Here is a 20,131-nt window from a genome sequence, read left to right on the forward strand (position 1 = left end):
CTCTAGATACATAGCACAGTAATTAAAACTGAATCCCCTGGATTCAGACTATTTAGACAAGATTGGGTCCATTCAGGGTGGTATGGTGGTAGACTGGATTAAGACTATTTAGGATCAAATCCTGACTTTGCTTTTATTGCACTGAGTCAATTTGATCAAGGTACTTTATTTCTCTATGCCTCAGTTTCTGCAGTTATACCTCACAGTTTAAAAAGATTAAGTTAGGAAAGACATGTAAGGTAATTAATTGGCATAGTATCTAGCACAGAGCAGGTGGTTAATAAAGCCCAGCTATTATTATTAGTTTTGACTACAGTACTATAATTTGATCATGTAGTTTGAAGGACTTATCTTTAATATGACTACAGAAAAACTAAAATATAAGAAACACATACTCTGACATCTACTGAGCAGCCCACAGTCCATGACGGATTTCCCAGGACTTGATTTTGACACAGAAGATGAACCAGTGAAGATTTTCCAACACCTGTAAAAGATATAAGAACTCTAGTCAAATAAGAGATATGCTGAAATATTTATCATGACGAAAGTCTGAGCATACGCCAGTAATAATGATATGTAAAGTATAGTTGTTTAAAGGGTGGTCACACCATACCCTTTCGAAAAAGAGAAATACTCTATTCCCTCTTCTAAGGCAGCACTTTATTTTCATATAGATCTCTTGGGTTCAGGTAATGTAGTTATTAATGCCAGAACTAGCATTAGGACATCTGTAGGAAGAGGAAAGAGGATGAGTCCTTCTGTCTACCTGTATGTAGATCACTCATTCAATTCACAGCATTTTGGGATGTCATTATAACAAGCATAGTTGGTGAATCTTTATGCAACACTAGTTATATCAAAAATTTAGACCATCTCTTTGTGTGCATTACTGTGTATGAATCTATCAGTTACGTTTATTTATTATAAAAAGTTGTATTTAGAGACAATCTGGAAAGAATTTTTAAAAAAAGGAAAAATTCCCTGAAGAGCCCTTTGAGCAATATGTAAGTTCATTTAATATCACAAGCAGGATTCTTCTAAAAGCAAGTTGTTACTGGGAATATGTACATGGTGTACTTAAAAACAATACAATATAGGCCTTTGCTTGTACAGCTGGTTCTGTCTGGAATATCCTCCCCATCCTCCCTCGTCATTTCCCCTTCCCCACTGGCCTGGTGAATTAATCTTTCAAGACTCAGGATCTTTCTAGTTATAAAGTCCTTCTGAATTCCACAGAGATAGAACTAAGGATACTCACTATCCACCATCCTCTCGGTCTCCACTGTACTCTGCACATTTTTTTACAAAGCACTGAAAACACATTATTACACTTCTTTGTTTATAGGTTTTATTCACTCTGTTTAAGTTTTTTGAGGGTTGGAACTGGGTTTAGTCATCGTTTGTATCTCCAGTATTCAGAACAGGGCCTTAATTAGTATTTATTTAGAGGCTAAAATTTTCCATGTTATTATAGAATCTTCATAAACATTTTTAATGTCTCCACAGTAGTTCAGAGAGTAGACAACAATTTACTTAACCATTCCCTCTCATTATTAGGTATGTAGGATGTTTTGAATTTTTCACTATGCTAAGAGAGGACTGTTCAAATTTTTGTTTCAAATTAAAATTATTTCCTTAGTATATCTTCCCAGAAGCGAAATTAGTATATAAAAGGAAATGAGCATTTCAAATTCTTGATGTATGTTGACAACTTTCATCTGGTTACTCTGTTACCAGTCATACATATAAGCCTGCACGTCCTGTTGCACCTCAACAGTATGTATGTTGTTTCTTTTTCATCTATATTAATTTGATAAAAGAAAAAAAGTGACATCTTGCTTTAGTCTACATTTCTTTACCTTCTGGTAAAGATCTACATTACAATTACCTTTGTTAATCAGTTGTCTTTCCTTTCTTATGAATTATTTGTTGATGCTCTCTGCCCATTTATCTAATGGCTTTATCAATTTACATAACCTCTCTTTATATTAGCTGTCTGATGTAATTGAATCCAGTATTTTCCCAGGTTTCCCTTTAATTCTTTTTATTTTTTTCAATACAGACAATTAAACCCCTCATCGAGCCCCGCATCGGGCTCCCTGCTCAGTGGGAAGCCTGCTTCTCCCACTCCCTCTGCTTGTGTTCGCTCTCTCTGTCAAATAAATAAATAAAATCTTAAGAAAAAAGAATTGACTAACACTGGATAGACTTGTCAACAGTAAGAACAGGAAGTGCCAGGAAAATTGGCAAACTATTCATTTCTTTAAGAATTTTGGGAGGTACTGGGGCGCCTGGGTGGCTCAGTCGTTAAGCGTCTGCACACATAGCCTAACATCCGTGAATGTATGACAAGATCAACCAAGTGGGCATGACTATGTCTTCTGTTTTACAACTAAACTATAAGGAAAAAGAAAAGCTTACTAATTGCCTGATCACTTTTCCACATTTAATGCAGCAGCTAATTCAACCCTGTTATGTAATGCATCGATTACACAGTTATAGCCTCAGCACTTACTGTAGTGCCTGCTGTGTAGCAGATACTTAAGTAATTTTTGTGAAGAAGAAAAAATCGACTAGTTCCAACAATATGTAACATAAGGGCTTGTTAGATGCAATAGAAAAGTGAATTAAAACTGAGAGAGAACACCTACTTCAGGTATCATGAACCATGTTAGCTCTGAATTCCAGTCTCAAATTCTACTTGGTGATACTCTTGCCAAGTCCATTTAGACCATCATTACTTTATTCATTTATATAAAACTGAGTGACTTCATTAAATTAATTTCAGCACCACTTCAAGCTAAAGAACTGAAGTTGACAAACTGGATTATATTCACAGAATTTCATAATGCAACTTTCTTTAGGGAATATTAAATAATGCTATCTATAGAATATTTTGCAATGCAAATAATCTTCAGGCAATGTGGAAACGTTCTTAACCTCCTCCTCTCCACCACAATTGTACACAGTCTGAAAGGCTAGTTGTCAAGCTGTTTGGGGTATATTCTCTCCACCTCCAAGCATCTGGTACAATGTCTTTGCTCACAACACACATTCATAGGTTAACTCCAGAAAAGCACATCTACGAAATGCAAGGTTAGCATTTATTCCAAGTTCTTAAAGAGCACAGAAGTGGAAGTTATGATAAAAAAGAGGAGGGTAGAGAGGTGGGAGGGGGAAATGCAGACTTCAATTTTAGTTCTCAAAAGTTCAAGGCGTCAAAAGAATTTTAACACTAGGATTAAATTGAGCTCAGCATTAAATCGCAGCTGTTTCATAATACGGCTTTATCTTAATTGCTCTATTTCTTACAACCTAGCACATAATAGGTTTTTAATTAGGATTACAGAGAACTAAGAAATCAAGAAACCCAGCTGAGAGTAGAACAGGGCTACCACCCAATATTTAATTTCATAATATGCCTTAGTGTCTAAATACATGGGCAGGTTCTGTCATTTACCTCTCTCCTCTTCACTTTTCTCAACTGTAAAATGGGGTTAATAGGGCTGCTATCAAGCTAAATGAATTGATATATGTAAAGCATTTGGAACAGTGTCATTACTGCATGTTTGAATTCCGTAATGAACACAATCTCTTGAAGGCACGATCCCAACTTCACAGCGCCCAATCCAACAATGTCTGCATATCTTTTATAAAACAAAGGAACTGACAATACATCCCTAGGCTGCAGTCGCCAAGGAGACCAACTCGGAAAGCTGCGAAGGCGGAGAAAGGCCGGGGCTCGGCGCCCCCCACCCGCGCAACGCCACCTTCGTCAAATAGAGCAAAGTCCTCTGGGAAGTGTAGTTTTTAGACCTTGAGAGGGCTTTCAGCCATGGCAGGAGCCGGATCGTTGCAGGAGCGGAGGAATAGTGAAGGGAGAGGGTTAACAGATAACTCAAAAGTGTCGGGAGCCCCAGAGGTGGATTAAACCACTCACCTGAGTCTCCCAATACCAGTACCTTCACTCGATCCAAGGACGCCATCTTGCTACAGCCTGGAGTTAACGCCTGTTCCGGGATGGTAGGCCAACCAGAGCTGGGTATGTAAGGGAGAACCTTCAATTTCATTGGCTAGTCGGGGTGTGACTGTCTTGACTGAAGGCCTCACTGTGCTGATTGGCCGGCATGGTTAAAAAGTGGTGGGTGGGTTCCAAAGCTGGTCGCAGGATTAAGGCGTTTTCCTTGTCGCACAAGTGGCGTGGCTCGTTTAAGCCGGTAGTTGAGGCGCTGAGGGAAGCTGTAGTGGGAGTGTTCGAGGATTCGTTTTGGTAAACCTTGTTCCCTGTTCCTTGTTCTCGATTCCCTGGTCCGGCGTCGCATTTCAGGGTTTCTCCCTCTTCTCCCTCCTTTCTCCTTAGCTACCCGCCTCCCTTTAGCTACTCTCTTGATTTGGTCCTCCAAAGAACCATTGACCCCGGAGCGGCCAGTGTACAACCTCGGGTAGGATGGGCTTGGATGCGCCGAGTGTGGCCCCAGGACTCAGCTGGCACAGTCCGAGGGAATTTAGGGCCTCGGGGTCTGTCACTGGGGAGTAGAGAACATTACTGAACCGAGTTCTTGGAGGGCAGCTGGTCCACAGCTTTGGCGGTGATATGCCGCTTTATGTATGAACGTGTGGAAAGTACCATGAAACATGGTAACTGAAAAAACCACAGTTATTCGTATAGAATTCAAGTTCTCCCAGAACTGGAATAGTGGTATACTGAAATAATCTAACTGGACTCCCGCATCCACTCCTTTCTCTTTTATTTCACATCCTGTAGTCAGCATAGTCTTTTAAAATAGCGAATTTGAGCCTGTCACCTCCTGCCTAAAACCATTTGAAGTTTAAGGAGGTTTTCAGTAGCCTCTCTTTTTCTACTCTGGAAGCAGCATGGAGGAAGTGAACTGGGGGGCGAGGGGGAGCTGGCAGGGTGGGCATATTGGGTGAACACGTGCTTAGGAGACTTACGGAAAGTTTTATGAAAGTGCTTGATTAGCTTGGCTAGATGCTGGAAAGTGGTGAACAAGAGATAGACATGAAGAAAGTACAGATCTGTTCACTGCAAGGAAAAAAGGGAAAGAGCTCTGTGTGAAAGGGAAACATTTTAAGCTACTAAGGGGAATCTGGGAAGGTCTCTCTGAGAAATGTCATTTTATATGTGAAGGATGATTAGAAGGGAGTTTGAGCTTAGCTTTGTGGGCAGAAAGAACAGCATGTGGTGTTTGTTCCGGGCCTGGTGATGGAGAAAGCATGTGTGGCTCATGGAATTGAGAGAATGCCAGTGTGACTGGAGATGAGGCTGACAAGGATAAAGAGAATGCAGAGAAAGCATTCATTTCAACTTTGTTTCTCCAACTCTGTGCCTGGTGCCTGGCTAAATTTTTGTATGATGAGAAAACATGGTTCAAAAACAAAACCACTTGCCTTTGGGGGTCTGGATGGGTAGGGAGGCTAGGAGGTGACTGATGGACTCTGAGTCTAAAAAGAAGAAGCAAAAGTTGGTGCTATAAGGTCATACTTTCAAAAGTCTGCAGAGACCAGCCAGGCTCCTTCCCTGTTTAAAACTGTCAACTGCTCTCTTCAGCTTCAGGTTATTGTTTCTATGTGGGAATATGGTCTCACTTTTTCCCTTAGATATTTCCAATTTTCAAGCTTAAAGTTGAAATTTATGTGAAATTTCACGATTTTTCAATGTTGACAACTAATTCAGAAAATTTTCAAAATGTTCTTTGGGTCAAACAATGTGACAGAGGCTGCCAGTTTGAGACCTCTGACTTAAGTAATGTAACAAATCCAAAGACCTGAGTAGGAGGTTCATCGTAAGTGGGGAAGTAGAAGTGGTAGAGGAGAGAACAAAATGGTCAGGAAGGATGATTTTAGAATGTAGAGAGTTTGCATAAGCTGGAACAGCATGCCTTCTTTCCTGAGCTCCACTTTCATTTGTTCAGCTACCTACTGGACATCTTCATGGAATATTCTCTGGTATTTCCTCAGAGACAAGCATCTAAAAGTGAATGCCTCATTTCTCATAAACCTGTTCCTCTTTCAGGTGTTAACCCATTTTTCATAGTGGTAGTATTCTCTTCCTAGCCACACTGGCTCAGTGCAGTTATTTAATAACATTAAATATGTCATTGTTTAATGGGTGTAGCATTTCAGTTTTACAAGATGAAAAGACTTATGGAGGTGGTGGTGGTGATTGTACAACATTATGATTGTATTTAATATCACTGAACTGGTATACTTAAAAATGGTTAATTGATAAATTTTGTGTTATGTGTATTTTACCAATAAAAAATATTCTAAAAAAAGAAAAACCCAAATAACTACTTAAAATTTTCCTACTCTGTTACTCCACTTCCAATATATTATCAGATTCTTTTAATTTTGTTTCTATAATAAATTTCATTCATCCTGCCCTCTTCTTCCTTAGTTTAGGTTTGGTTACTATGGCTCCTAATACTTCTGCAGTACCTCATCTTCAATACTTCAGTTCATTCCTCTTAGAATTATTCTAAGAGTCACTTTTCTATATAGAGGGTCTTATTATCAATGCCAGTATTTAATGATACTCTTATGATTCCAGCCCTGAAAACAGAACACTTTATATGAATTATCTCATTTAATCCATACTTCAAATCTGTGAGGAAGGTGCTGTCAGTTACTTCTATATGTGAGGAAACTGAGAATTTTGTAGGGTCACAGGCGAGGAAATGGTGGAACTGGGATTCAAAACCCAAAAGTATTGTCCTGCAGAGTCCCTCATAATACTCCCTTATTCAAATCTTTAGTGCCCCCTCAGGTGTTTCAGGCAAAGGAAACAGGCAAAATGATAATGTGCATTGGCAGGACATGTGATAGCCACCCACCAAATTTGTCTGGAACAGTGGTCAGAGACTTTTCTGTGTACTGGAGTCACCTAAAGAGCTTTTAAAATAACATGATGCCTTCTCTGGCTCTCCCAGACCAGCTGAAACAGAATCTCTGGCAATGGGGCCCAGGATGGGTATTTTTAAATGCTCCCCAGATGATTCTGCTTTACAGCCAGGGTTGAGAACCACTGGTCTAGAAAATGGAGTGTATGGGGTGGGAGGTCAAGGAGGGCAATATAACTGTAGAAAATAATACTGAAAAAGTAATTTATTTTGACATTTGTCTGCCATTTTTTGTCTTTTGGATGTTTCAGAGGTTATATGTTGTGTTCTGCCAACTGTGGAGCATGTAAAACAAAGCAAACAAAAAACTGGGATCAAGTACAATGTATAGACCAAATTGGAAAGGAGAACAAAATGTACCCAGTAGTATGCTATGATACTACTCTGGTGTTGAACCCAGGTACTTGCTCAGCATCCTTAAGCATTGGGATGACAGGAAGGTTCTAGGACTACAGGTTTGGATCTAGGTGCTGCTTTATCTCTTGTGTATAGTCATGCGTGATTATTTACAATCTGAAATACTACAATTGACTTTCCTTTTCCTTTATTACACACAGGGCATTGTATTTCTCCCCAAAAATATGTGCTTAGATTGGTTGTTTAGGAATACCTTGATAGTATAGTACTGTGGATATAAAAATATTCTAAAAAAGGTATTAAATCTGATTGCATTGATAACCACTGATTATAAATAAAAGGTTCAATAGAAACTAATAGTAATAACAGAATATGATTCTCTATTGAAATAGTTCAGTGGGATGTCTCTGTTAAGCATTTCCCTATAGTATAGGGAAATTTCACTAGTCGTAGCCTGTGTAGGTAGCCTGGCCATTTTTAGTATGGGACATATGAAGTCAATATGGAAGCTATCCTTATCAACAAGTACTTCCTAATAAGCATATTGCTTAACATTCTCATTTATTCACCCAACAACCTCATTTAGGTAATTGATATTATCCTTATTTCTCAGAGTAAAATGTGAAGTTGTTTAAGGGATTTGCTCAGGATCACACAGCTACTAAAAAAAGCAGGCTAACTGAATTCCAAAGCGCAGGCTTTTTAACAGCCACGTCAGAGTCTAGCCCATGCCAGTTTGGGCTTGTGGAAGACAGTCTTCTGGGTCATGACATGAGAATTGGGTACAGTTAGCCTCTGCTTTGTCCTGCAAGAAGGGATCCAGTATTTAAGGATATCTTGGGCTTTTTTTTTTTTTAATTTAAGGACTATTTACTTAATTGGTCGTCAGATTTAACTTTGCAAGGTTGGTAAAGCTATCTGGATCTAAGTGTTAATTTCTTTCAGATTTATAACAGTAATTTTGCCAAACACCCATCCGGGGATTACTTATGTGTTTATCGGCTTTTTATGATTTTATTGTGAGAGCATGACTAAGTAAAACATCCTAGAATAGATTTTGGTAGAAAAATTTTACTCAAGAAAAGAAATAAAGACACTTTAAGGATATGCTAACTGCTAGGTTTCTCAGGGGTTTTCCAGCATTCCTAAAGATCTATAGCATTAACAGTGGTGAGGCGTCATTTATCTTTTTTGTTTCTCTTTCCAAAATAAAGTGGGCTTGATATATCATTGCTGTAAGTAGTAAGTTACTTTTTAGAATCAAGCACTGTAGATCATGAAAATTAACATTTAAGAAATATGTCAAGCTTTTTAAGTGTAATCTTTGTACTCTAGAGGAAAATCTTATTCTCTGTTTAAATGCTTAGGCATTATGAGTCTTTTTTTTTTTTTTTAAAGATTTTATTTATTTATTTGAGAGGGAGAGAATGAGAGAGAGCACGAGAGGGAAGAGGGCAGAGGGAGAAGCAGACCCCCTGCCGAGCAGGGAGCCCGATGTGGGACTCGATCCGGGGACTCCAGGATCATGACCTGAGCCGAAGGCAGTCGCTTAACCAACTGAGCCACCCAGGCGCCCAGGCATTATGAGTCTTTTAAAACAATGGCTTGAGTACCTTTGTGGCACTTCAAGGGTGGTAGCTGCCAGTTACCTAATGGGTTGATTATTCTAGATTTAAAATGATTACTGTGTCCTTATGCCTAGCTAATCTCTTTTTTTTCTGAATTTGGTTTATTTAAAGTTGAAGTTTGCTGCTAAAGATGGCAGATCCTGATGTCCTCACCGAGGTTCCTGCAGCATTGAAGAGGTTAGCCAAGTATGTGATCCGGGGGTTTTATGGCATTGAGCATGCTTTGGCCTTGGACATCTTGATCCGGAACCCCTGTGTGAAAGAGGAGGATATGCTGGAGCTGCTCAAGTTTGATCGGAAGCAACTTCGATCAGTTTTGAATAATTTAAAGGGAGACAAGTTCATCAAATGCAGAATGAGGGTAGAGACTGCTGCAGATGGGAAAACCACTCGCCATAACTACTACTTTATTAATTACCGTACTCTTGTTAATGTGGTAAAATATAAATTGGATCACATGAGAAGGAGGATTGAAACTGATGAGAGAGATTCCACCAACCGGGCTTCCTTCAAGTGTCCTGTCTGTAGTAGTACTTTTACAGACTTAGAAGCTAATCAGCTCTTTGATCCCATGACAGGTGAGATTTTTTTCCAATTTATGAATCTTTCAAATAACTTAAAAAATAAAATATGTATTGTTTTTCTTAAATTGATTCATCTAATTTTTAAACCAATCATGTATATCATTATAAAAGTGAATGGTTTAGTGTAAGTCCACATATGGTCATTCTTAGTCTTACTGTCATGTTTGACCATCATACTACTTTTAGAAGCTTTTGAAAACCTTTCTCATTCACAAGGGAGTGTACCCTCCCACCCATGGCACTCCTACCTCTGCTCCCATCCCCACCCCTTATTTGCAGCCACAGCCTGATCTGAAGGGTTGACTTCTCTACCACTTTGAAGCCATTCTGACATGTTTACTTTTAACCTTTTCATTCAGCAGTTATTTGAATGCCTACTTGTGCCAGTCACTGCCAGAAAATTATAATACAGTGTATTTAAACACTAGTGGAAGTACTTTGTTATTGGTAGTGTGTCACTAGGGCATCTAATCTGCCTTTGGAGAAGGCCTCTGAAAGGTTAAGTAACAGCTGAGGACTAAAAGATAAGGGTTAGCCATGTGAAATAAAAGGGACACCTTTTCCAGGTTAACAAGTAGATACTTAGTCTCTTAGCCATTCATTAGTGGAAGGTAATTGTCAACATCATCTGTAATTTGCTTCATTTAATTAAATGCTTCAGTTTTAAGGATTTTTTTATTATCAACACAGGATTGTAAAACATTCATTTTCTGAAAGTGCAATATGTCTCATATTAACATGAGAAACTTTAAAGTGCCAGGTTGTATAGTTGTTTTGTCTTGTCATTTGTAAACTGGAAAAGAGACTACAATTTTGCTAATTACTCAGTGGATCCATTTTGTATTATTTTCTAGAGGCAAAAATCTGTAGAGAGAGCCAGTGTTGTAAAGTTAGATTATCCCCTTGTTATGGCAGAATTCAGGTATAGGTTACTTTGTAGTCGTAGATCTGCCTTTTAAAAAACTATCTGAAAGGGCGCCTGGGTGGCTCAGTTGGTTAAGCGACTGCCTTTGGCTCAGGTCATGATCCTGGAGTCCCGGGATCGAGTCCTGCATCGGGCTCCCTGCTCAGCAGGGAGTCTGCTTCTCCCTCTGACCCTCCCCCCTCTCATGCTCTCTCTATCTCATTCTCTCTCTCAAATAAATAAATAAAAAATCTTAAAAAAAAAAAAACTATCTGAAAAATGTAATTTAAACGTTCACACATGAAATGTTTTATTGCAAAAAGGAAAGATTTATGTACATGTAATTTTCTAATTTTGTATGTTATGTATTGTATATTTTAAAGACTTTTACAATTATTTTTTAATCCCAATCCCAATTAAAATTATTGCCTTAAAGAGCTAGAAATAGCCTATGATGTTTCTTATTTATTGTGAAGCAGTCATTTTGGATGAACGGTAATTTAAAGAATTCACATTTGTATTAAATGTTTAATTTGTCAGAACCTCACTATTTACCTTAAAAGGGCTTAACTAGGAAGAGATCTTGGTTGTAAGAAAATTTAACCATTCTGAGTAGAAGAATTGCTTGAGTGTGCTATAGAGGAATGTTATAGAATATATCTGGAACTCTTTCAGAATAGACTAGAAAAGTCTTGTCATTTTTGCCATTCACTCTAACAGATTTCTTAAAGGAGCTCTGGGTTTTGGTTTTGTGATTCTCTGCAGATGTTGGTGTTACAGTGGTTGTCTTCGTCACTCTTGACTACAGTGGAAAGTGTAATCCAGTCCCTCAGAGAGGGTAATCTAAAGTAATGTGCTTCTACTACATTTATTCATTTGATTCTTATTTCATGAGACTTTCTGAAGGGAAATATTTCCACTACTTATATATCAGTGTTTAGCAGATTGATCCATGATGCTCTTTGTATTTTACCAAGGGTTAGTGTCTGAATGAAGCTAGTTGTCATCAACAGTTGGCCTGTGTAGGAGGTGGCCTAATGCGAAATATAGTCAAGATTATTTGAATCAAGGTTTTTGAGTCACTGATCAGCCAACACTAATAGTCAACTTAATTGTCATTTTTGTCCATACAGTGAAGCCTTTGGTATCATGATAGAAAATTCTTAGTCATTGGGAAACCTTGTTCTGAGAATATACCTGCCTTTTGATTATAATTTGGCTTTTCATTTGGACTTTTCCTTTAAGGAGAGAATGTGCTGATTGGGTGATATTAAGCCTCAGTCTGTGTGTCAGATCTGGTGTTTTTGTATTTTCACTATTAATGCCTTGACATCATCCCTTGGTTATACATTCCTTTTAGAAATCTTGGTGTTTTTCTCTCTGCTTCCTTACTCTGTTTTATTCATGCCCTCCCTTGCCATTTTAAAGAAGATGGGAAATAGACATTTGGTATGTGTATCAGAAGAGAAGGAGGGAACTTTTTCTGCTGTAATATTTATGCTGTCTTTAAATTGATAGAATTATAGTTTTCATTCTAAGCCTAGTCTTGTACAAAGCTATTCTACTTCCTGCTTGTTATTGGAGATTGATGATATTTCTGACGAAATGATAGGGGCATCTGATGGGCATCTATCTCCATTTCCATCTCAACAATTATTAGGTTGTACGGTGGTTTATATTAGTAATTAGGGACCATTCAGGAATTAGATTTGAAGCTTTAGTGTTTACCTGATAAAAAGTTTTTAATTCAAGTGTATGGGCAGCTTTCTGCCACTTGACAAAGGGTAATGACTCTTAGATGAGTGTCCAGAAATTCTGGGCTCAGGAAATCCTGAGTTCAGGAAGAATTGTTTTACTAGTGTTAATTGACAGAAGCCAGTGATCTTTCTACTTCAGTTTGTAGCTTTTCCCTACCACATGTCTTTTTTTCCCTAAAGAATGTGGGTTCTTTCTATACTTTCCATTTAGATTTTGCCATTGCTGTTCTTGGGTTGAACTCTTTCCAAATGTTTGATGCTTGGTATGTGTGAGATAATAGAAAATACATACTGGCCTCTGCCCCTGGTTCCTTGCACAGAGCTCCTAAAACTCTTGTAGTTTCCTAAGTGATAAGAGCACTCATAACCTCTTTTTTTCTAATATTTGATCTTTGACCCCTGGCTTCTGAAACCCTTGTAATTTCCTGGGTAATAAGAGTGTCTTCTGTTTTAATAAGGTCACTCTGGGTGGGTTCCTGGATGGCTCCTGGATGAGGGCTGGTCACCAGAAAGACTAAGCCAAGACCAAGCTTAGAATTTTCAACCCCACCTCCTATTCTCTTGAGAAAGGAGAAGGGCTGAAAGTGGAGTTAATGAGTGATCATGCCTATTTGAGGAAGCTTTCATAAAAATCCCAATAGTATGGGATTTGGGGAGATTCCGGGTTGGTGAACATGTGGAGGTGCAGGGAGAGCCGTACACTTGGAGAGGACATGGAAGCCCTGCGCCCCTTCCCATATAGTTGGCCCTACACATCTCTTCCACTTGGATGTTCATCTGTATCCTTTATCATATCCTTTAATAAACTGGTAAACATAAGTAAGTATATTCCTGAGGTCTGTGAGCTGCCCTAGCAAATTAGCTGAATCCAAGGAGGAGGTCGTTGGAACCTCCCATCTATAGCTTGTTGGTCAGAAGCGTCCATGCTTGTGACTGGCATCTGAATTTGCAGGAGGAGGGGCAGTCTTGTGGGACTAAGCCCTCAACCTGTGGGGTCTGATGCTATCTCCAGGTAGTCATAATTGAGTTGAATGTTAGGATCCCAGCTGGTGTCACAGGCAATTCCCGGAGGTAAAATCTCCACAAATTTGGTGGTCAGAAATATCAGAAGTGAAGTGCTGTGTGTGACTAGTAAAGGAGACACACTGGAAAGAAACACGCTGTGGAAAAACTGGGCTTTTCCCTACATAGAAAAAAGACTGAGGTTATTCCCTTATAGTATGTATAGATACTTTAGTTAATTAAAATGGAATGGCCTAGCCTTGGCCCACTAGTCCCTGGTTTCAGAAACTTAATCAGGCAAAACCTATTTTAGTGAAATATGGGAGTTTTATGTAAACAAAACAGACCACATGACATGAAATTTCTCAAATCAGCAAAATACCATCTTGTGGTTCATAAATGCATGATTTAGCAAGGTTTGTGACCACATAGGTAGACTTAGTATTTCTGTTTCTACTTTGGTAGTCTTAACTATGGGTGATTTAGTTAATCACCCTTAGTTAAATAAGTTAAATTCAGCAACATGCTTCCCCAAAAGGAAGGGGAAGATCGTACTCTCTTTTTAGATGTCAAGATTAGATGATACGGAAATAGCTTTATATTTTTCATTTTTAATTTAAAGATTATGCAGCCATAATGCCAGAGAAAATTTTTTTTTTTTTAATTTTATTTATTTATTTGACAGAGAGAGACACAGCGAGAGCAGGAACACAAGCAGGGGGAGTGGGAGAGGGAGAAGCAGGCTTCCCGCGGAGCAGGGAGCCCGATGCGGGGCTCGATCCCAGCACCCCGGGATCACGACCTGAGCCGAAGGCAGACGCTTCACGACTGAGCCACCCAGGTGCCCCTGCCAGAGAAAATTTTGAAGAGAAAAAAAAAATTACCCACAGAACCACTGTCCTTTTGCATATTACCTGTAATTGCAATCATAGCCAAAAATAGTTTGTGATCTCTTGGTTCCTTTTTTTTTTTTTTTTTAAAGATTTTATTTATTTATTTGAGAGAGAGAATGAGAGAGAGCATGAGAGGGAAGAGGGTCAGAGGGAGAAGCAGACTCCCCGCTGAGCAGGGAGCCCGAAGCGGGACTCGATCCAGGGACTCCAGGATCATGACCTGAGCCGAAGGCAGTCACTTAACCAACTGAGCCACCCAGGCGCCCGATCTCTTGGTTCCTTAATGTACCAAACTATCCTGCTTTTATCTAGTGTTCAAAATATGTTTTAATAGGTGTGATTCCCCCCCCCCCCCAGTTTTCCTTTCTACCCCTTTCATGCACTTTGATTTTATCTATATTTTGTTGGTATAGATATGATGCTTTGTGTATATAGCATTTTATTCCTGCTTAAGTTTTTCCTTAAGAAGAATTCTCAGCAGTGGGAATAGTGGGTGAAAGAACATAGTTTTATACTTCTTTAAAGGCATATCTGACACTGTAGTTTTATCTAGGGCTGTGGGGGAGATAAATTGTTAGGTGTTTGAATTAGAAATAGTTTGGGAGCCCCTGTTACTGAATTTACCTAGAGACCCAAGAATCCCATTTTATTTTATTTTATCTTAATTTTAGTATTTTATTTTATTTTAGATTTTATTTATTTGAGAGAGAGAGCTCACAAGCAGGGGGAGCAGCAGGCAGAGGGAGAGGGAAAAACAGACTCCCCACAGAGCGGGGAGCCTGATGTGGGCCTCCATCCCTAGGACCCCAGCTGGGATCATGACCTAAGCTGAAGGCAGACGCTTAACCGACTGAGCCACCCAGGCATCCCTGAGAATCCCATTTTATTTTACTTATTTATTTTTTTAAATTTTATTTTACTATGTTATGTTAGTCACCATACATTACATCATTAGTTTTTGATGTAGTGTTCCATGATTCATTGTTTGCATATACGTGCCCTCCTTAATACCCATCACCGGGCTAACCCATCCCCCCACCCTCAGTTTGTTTCTCAGAGTCCATAGTCTCTCATGGTTATATCCCCCTTCGATTTCCCCCCTTCATTTTTCCCTTCCCTTTTCCCTTTCTTTTTTTTTTTTTTTTTTAAACATATAATGTATTATTTGTTTCACAGGTACAGGTCTGTGATTCATCAGTCTTACACAATTCACAGCGCTCACCATCGCACATACCCTCCCCAATGTTCATCACCCAGCCACCCCAGCCCTCCCACCCCCCCCACCACTCCAGCAACCCTCAGTTTGTTTCCTGAGATTAAGAATTCCTCATATCAGTGAGATCATATGATACTTGTCTTTCTCTGATTGACTTATTTCACTTAGCATAATACCCTCTAGTTCCATCCATGTCGTTGCAAATGGCAAGATTTCGGGGTTTTTTTTTTGATGGCTGCATAATATTCCATTATTGTATGTATATATGTATATATATATATATATCTTCTTTATCCACTCATCTGTTAATGGACATCTTGGCTCTTTCCACAGTTTGGCTGCTATAACCATTGGGGTGCACATACCGTTTTGGATTACTACATTTGTGTCTTTGGGGTAAATACCCAGTAGTGCAATTACTGGGTCGTAGGGTAGCTCTATTTTCAACTTTTTGAGGAACCTCCATACTGTTTTCCAGAGTGGCTGCACCAGCTTGCATTCCCACCAACAGTGTAGGAGGGTTCCCCTTTCTCCACATCCCCGCCAACATCTGTCATTTCCTGACTTGTTAATTAAAGCCATCCTGACTGGTGTGAGGTGATATCTCATTGAGGTTTTGATTTGGGTTTCCCTGATGCCGAGTGATATTGAGCACTTTTTCATGTGTCTGTTGGCCATTTGGATGTCTTCTTTGCAAAAATGTCTGTTTCATGTCTTCTGCCCATTTCTTGATTGGATTATTTGTTCTTTGGGTGTTGTTTGATAAGTTCTTTATAGATTTTGGATACTAGCCCTTTATCTGATATGTCATTTGCAAATATTTTCTCCCATTCTGTCTGTTGTCTTTCGGTTTTGTTGACTGTTTCCTTTGCTGTGCAAAAGCTTTTTATCTTGATGAAGTCCCAATAGTTCATTTTTGCCCTTGCTTCCCTTGCCTTTGGCGATGTTTCTAGGAAGAAGTTGCTGCAGCTGAGGCCTGTGTTCTCTTCAAGGATTTTGATGGATTCCTGTCTCACATTGAGGTCTTTCAACCATTTGGAGTCTATTTTTGTGTGTGGTGTAAGGAAAGGGTCCAGTTTCCTTCTTCTGCATGTGGCTGTCCAGTTTTCCCAACACCATTTGTTGAAGAGACTGTCTTTTTTCCATTGGACATTCTTTCCTGCTTTGTCGAAGATTAGTTGACCATGGAGTTGAGGGTCCATTTCTGGGCTCTCTATTCTGTTCCATTGATCTATGTGTCTGTTTTTGTGCCAGTACCATACTGTCTTGATGATGACAGCTTTGTAATAGAGATTGCGGTCCGGAGTCGTGATGCCAACAGCTTTGCTTTTCTTTTTCAACATTTCTCTGGCTAATCGGGGTCTTTTTTGGTTCCATACAAATTTTAAAATTATTTGTTCCATTTCTTTGAAAAAAGTTGGTGGTGTTTTGATAGGGATTGCACTAAATGTGTAGATTGGTCTAGGTAGCATAGACATTTTCACAATATTTGTTCTTCCAATTCATGAGCATGGAATGTTTTTCCATTTCTTTGTGTCTTCCTCAATTTCTTTCATGAGTATTTTATAGTTTTCTGAGTACAGATTCTTTGCCTCTTTGGTTAGATTTATTCTTAGGTATCGTATGGTTTTGGGTGCAATTGTAAATGAGATCGACTCCTTAATTTCTCTTTCTTCTGTCTTGTTGTTGGTGTATAGGAATGCCACTGATTTCTGTGCATTGATTTTATATCCTGCCACTTCACTGAATTCCTGTATGAGTTCTAGCAGTTTTGGGGTTGAGTCTTTTGGGTTTTCCACATAAAATATCATATCATCTGCAAAGAATGAGAGTTTGACTTCTTTGCTGATTCGGATGCCTTTTATTTCTTTTTGTTGTCTGATTGCTGTGGACATAGTGCTAGGACTTCTAGTACTATGGTGAATAGCAGTGGTGATAGTGAGAATCCTACTTTAAATAAACTTTTAAATAAGTTAAATTAAAAAAAAATCTTATAACTATGTATTTAATAAGATCTTAGAAATAGGAATTTAGAGATTATTTTATCTAGTTCAACTGATCAAGTGATGTCTGGGTTGGTACACTTACACATGCTCGTGTTTTGCTCTAGGGCTTGGGGGATCCTACAAAGTAATAAATCTAGGGCTATATAGATTTCTAGGATGTTTACGATTGAACATTAGGAAAGAATGTTCAGCTTGTTTTCTTTGGCTCCATGGAAAAGACTTAGACACAGATTTTAGGATTAGTATAAAAGAAGTCTTTAATAACTAACTGCAAAAGAAAATAAGTGCCTAATAAATAACTCTTAAAAATAGCCACAATGTTGTAACTCTTCCACTGGTTAGTTCTGAGTCCTTTCTTGCCTTGTGACTGCAGGTGAAGCTTTTTGGTTTATAAGCAGATCAGTTTCTTGATCCGCATATCATGAAAATTCCTCAGTTTCCTTAACCTGATATTTTTAAACTGTTAGGGTCCTGTGTTTGTGAGACTCTTAAAAACTTGTTAATAATATTTACATTCATACATCAGGCTACTTTTTCCTGTCTTTATCTCTTTCTACTTAGGACAGGAGATGTCTCATAAGCAGTATTTTCAATTCCTGAAATGCTAACAACACAATCACACACACACACACACACACAAATCTTTCTAGGATTATTTTGCTCATTTGCTGATTTGGAATCTTGCCCAGGATGGCCTCATTAGAAAACCATACTGGAAAGTTCAGAGGTGTGGTTATGTTTTGGGGGGTGGGGGGTGATTATTAGAATAAATTAAAAAATAAAAAGAAGTTATGGAAAGATAAGTAAGGGACGAGTGCCTTCCCCATTTTACCCTTCTCACCTCTCTAAAACCTTTAGGTCTGATTTTTAAAAAAATTTTGTTGCTTTGATCTTGAGGATGAGAGCTGTTTTTTAAATAAACTTTTTTTTGTGTTTAATCCTTTTTGTATTTTGATGCTGATTACATAGAGGCTAATTTGTGAAGAGTTGCTTTTTAGTTTGATGCTGGCATACAGTATTCTGTTGATTATTGTCTTTCAAATAGTCATATCAGAGCCACAGGTTTTTTGCCTGCTCACTGCATGTTGAAATGGATTCAATTTAGGCCTAATTTAGAGAATTTATTGTAAGCTTTAGTATTTACATAAGTACCATACTTCAATTTGTTGTTTTCCCTCCCAGGCATAGTACATTTTTTCCCCCTTTATAGCGAGTTCCAGAATCTGGGAATGTTGTATGATTATACCAAATCCAGATGTGTCCATTTAAGGGAGGACAGAAGCCAATTTCATTGTTAAGTTGAGTTTTAGAGTGTGGGGTTTTACTATGTACATCACAAATACATTTGAGATCTTCTGAATTGAAAAAATTCATTAAAGCTGCTTTTCTTTGCGTGCAATCAGATGAGTATTTTACAGTGTTACATGTTCTACAGTGAATTGTTAAAGGATAGTTTTTCAAGTACCTTTTTATTATAGTGAAATAATTATAGGAAATATATAACTATGTTCTTGTCATGTCTGTTGATATTTTATAATAACAATTCCTTTTTCCATACATTTCCTCTTGCCCAATTAAACTGAAGAAATTTGCTTTATGAAATATAGTTTGGAAATTAGAATAAAAGGTGGCTTTTGAGACTAGCATTTTAATATATATGCCCCTGAATATTTTGAGTTATAAAAGTTATAACAAATGACATGAGGATGCTTTCAAAGAATAGCTTAAGAATGACCACGTGACTTCTGCATATTAGTTAAGAGGGAGTTGAGTGCTTTTGGAGGATTCAAAATAACATTTTTCTTTCTGCTAAAAATATATAACTGATATACTAATGTAAATGTATTAAGGACTCAAATAGTAGAAAAATATGTAAAATAAAATGGCAAACCTAGTTTTTCCACTCTATGCTCTCCCACTAACCTAGTCCTCATTCTCACTGCCTTTCATTGTGTTAACAACTATTGTTTTGTGGTTATCCTTCCAGTTCTACCTTACATCCCAACCCCACCTCACTACTCCCAAGCCCTTTTGAAGTCTAAGAAAGCAAAGTGATTCTTAATTAAATATGTTGTTGCTATATCAGGTTTATATATTAAATCTTGGTCAATTCTGTTAGTATTGTCAGGGTTTTTTAGGGTACTTATTACAATTGAGTCCTTTTGCATAATCAGTGTGTTCGGTGGACATGTTATTTTTAGAAGTTTTGTTTTGTTTTGTTTCTTTAAGCAATAGTTATAAGACAGTAAAGTGACGGTGTATTAGGATTCTAGAGTCTTAACTTCTAGTCTTGGGTTATGTCAGTAGTTATCACCTTGGGTGAATCCTGTAATCATTCTAGGCCTTTTTTTTAGCATGTGTAAAATGATAAGTTCAGTCTGTTCTATACCATATATGGTTTCTCTCAACTCTAATTTCAGAGCACCCTTTGTTTTGGGGAATAGCTGATATTTTAGGCTAGGGTTTTATCACCGCTTTTAGAGGATGATGTTAGTCATTTTGGGTTCATTTGAAAGCCTTGGTTAGGAATTGAAACTCTTGGTTATAGTACTGCTCATGTAGAAAATATGCTCTATTTAATTAGGCCATCTTCAGAAACACTTTGTGGCATAATGGAGAATAATATTTCCAATTTTTTGTCAGTTTTATTTTCCTAAGCTTCCAGTTCACTCTCTTTCCCCATGTATACCTAATGCATAAAATATTCAGTGGGAAGGGAAGCAATGTCCAAATATGCTTCCTAAGGTATTATATATGGTGGTTGGATTTATACAGTGTGGTGAAATTAATCCCATATGTTAGTGATATGTCTTGAAGTTTTATAGTTTCCTTTTTATCTCTAAAATCCTATAGTTTTCTTT

General features: G+C 38.1%; 2 protein-coding genes across 4 annotated transcripts in view; one reads left to right on the plus strand and one right to left on the minus strand.

The window, feature by feature from the left end:
- RABL3 (RAB, member of RAS oncogene family like 3) overlaps positions 1–3,990 on the minus strand; it is a 30,313-nt gene extending 26,323 nt beyond the window's left edge. For all 3 annotated transcript variants that reach the window (XM_044914259.1, XM_021692441.2, XM_044914253.1), the window contains exons 1-2: positions 3,944–3,990; positions 396–487 (exon numbers count right to left, since the gene is read on the minus strand). In XM_044914259.1, coding sequence (XP_044770194.1) covers positions 396–487; positions 3,944–3,989 — 138 coding nt within the window. In that variant the 5' untranslated portion in view covers position 3,990. The remainder of the gene's footprint in view (positions 1–395; positions 488–3,943) is intronic.
- A 232-nt stretch (positions 3,991–4,222) lies between these two features.
- The window catches only part of GTF2E1 (general transcription factor IIE subunit 1), a 35,993-nt gene continuing 20,084 nt past the window's right edge, over positions 4,223–20,131 (plus strand). Inside the window, exons 1-2 of the mRNA XM_021692478.1 lie at positions 4,223–4,273; positions 9,020–9,486. Of these exons, the coding sequence (XP_021548153.1) occupies positions 9,039–9,486 (448 nt within the window). The 5' untranslated portion in view covers positions 4,223–4,273; positions 9,020–9,038. The remainder of the gene's footprint in view (positions 4,274–9,019; positions 9,487–20,131) is intronic.

The sequence above is a fragment of the Neomonachus schauinslandi genome, chromosome 1 (genome assembly GCF_002201575.2).
Source record: "Neomonachus schauinslandi chromosome 1, ASM220157v2, whole genome shotgun sequence".
In the NCBI taxonomy this organism is placed as follows: Eukaryota; Metazoa; Chordata; class Mammalia; order Carnivora; family Phocidae; genus Neomonachus; species Neomonachus schauinslandi.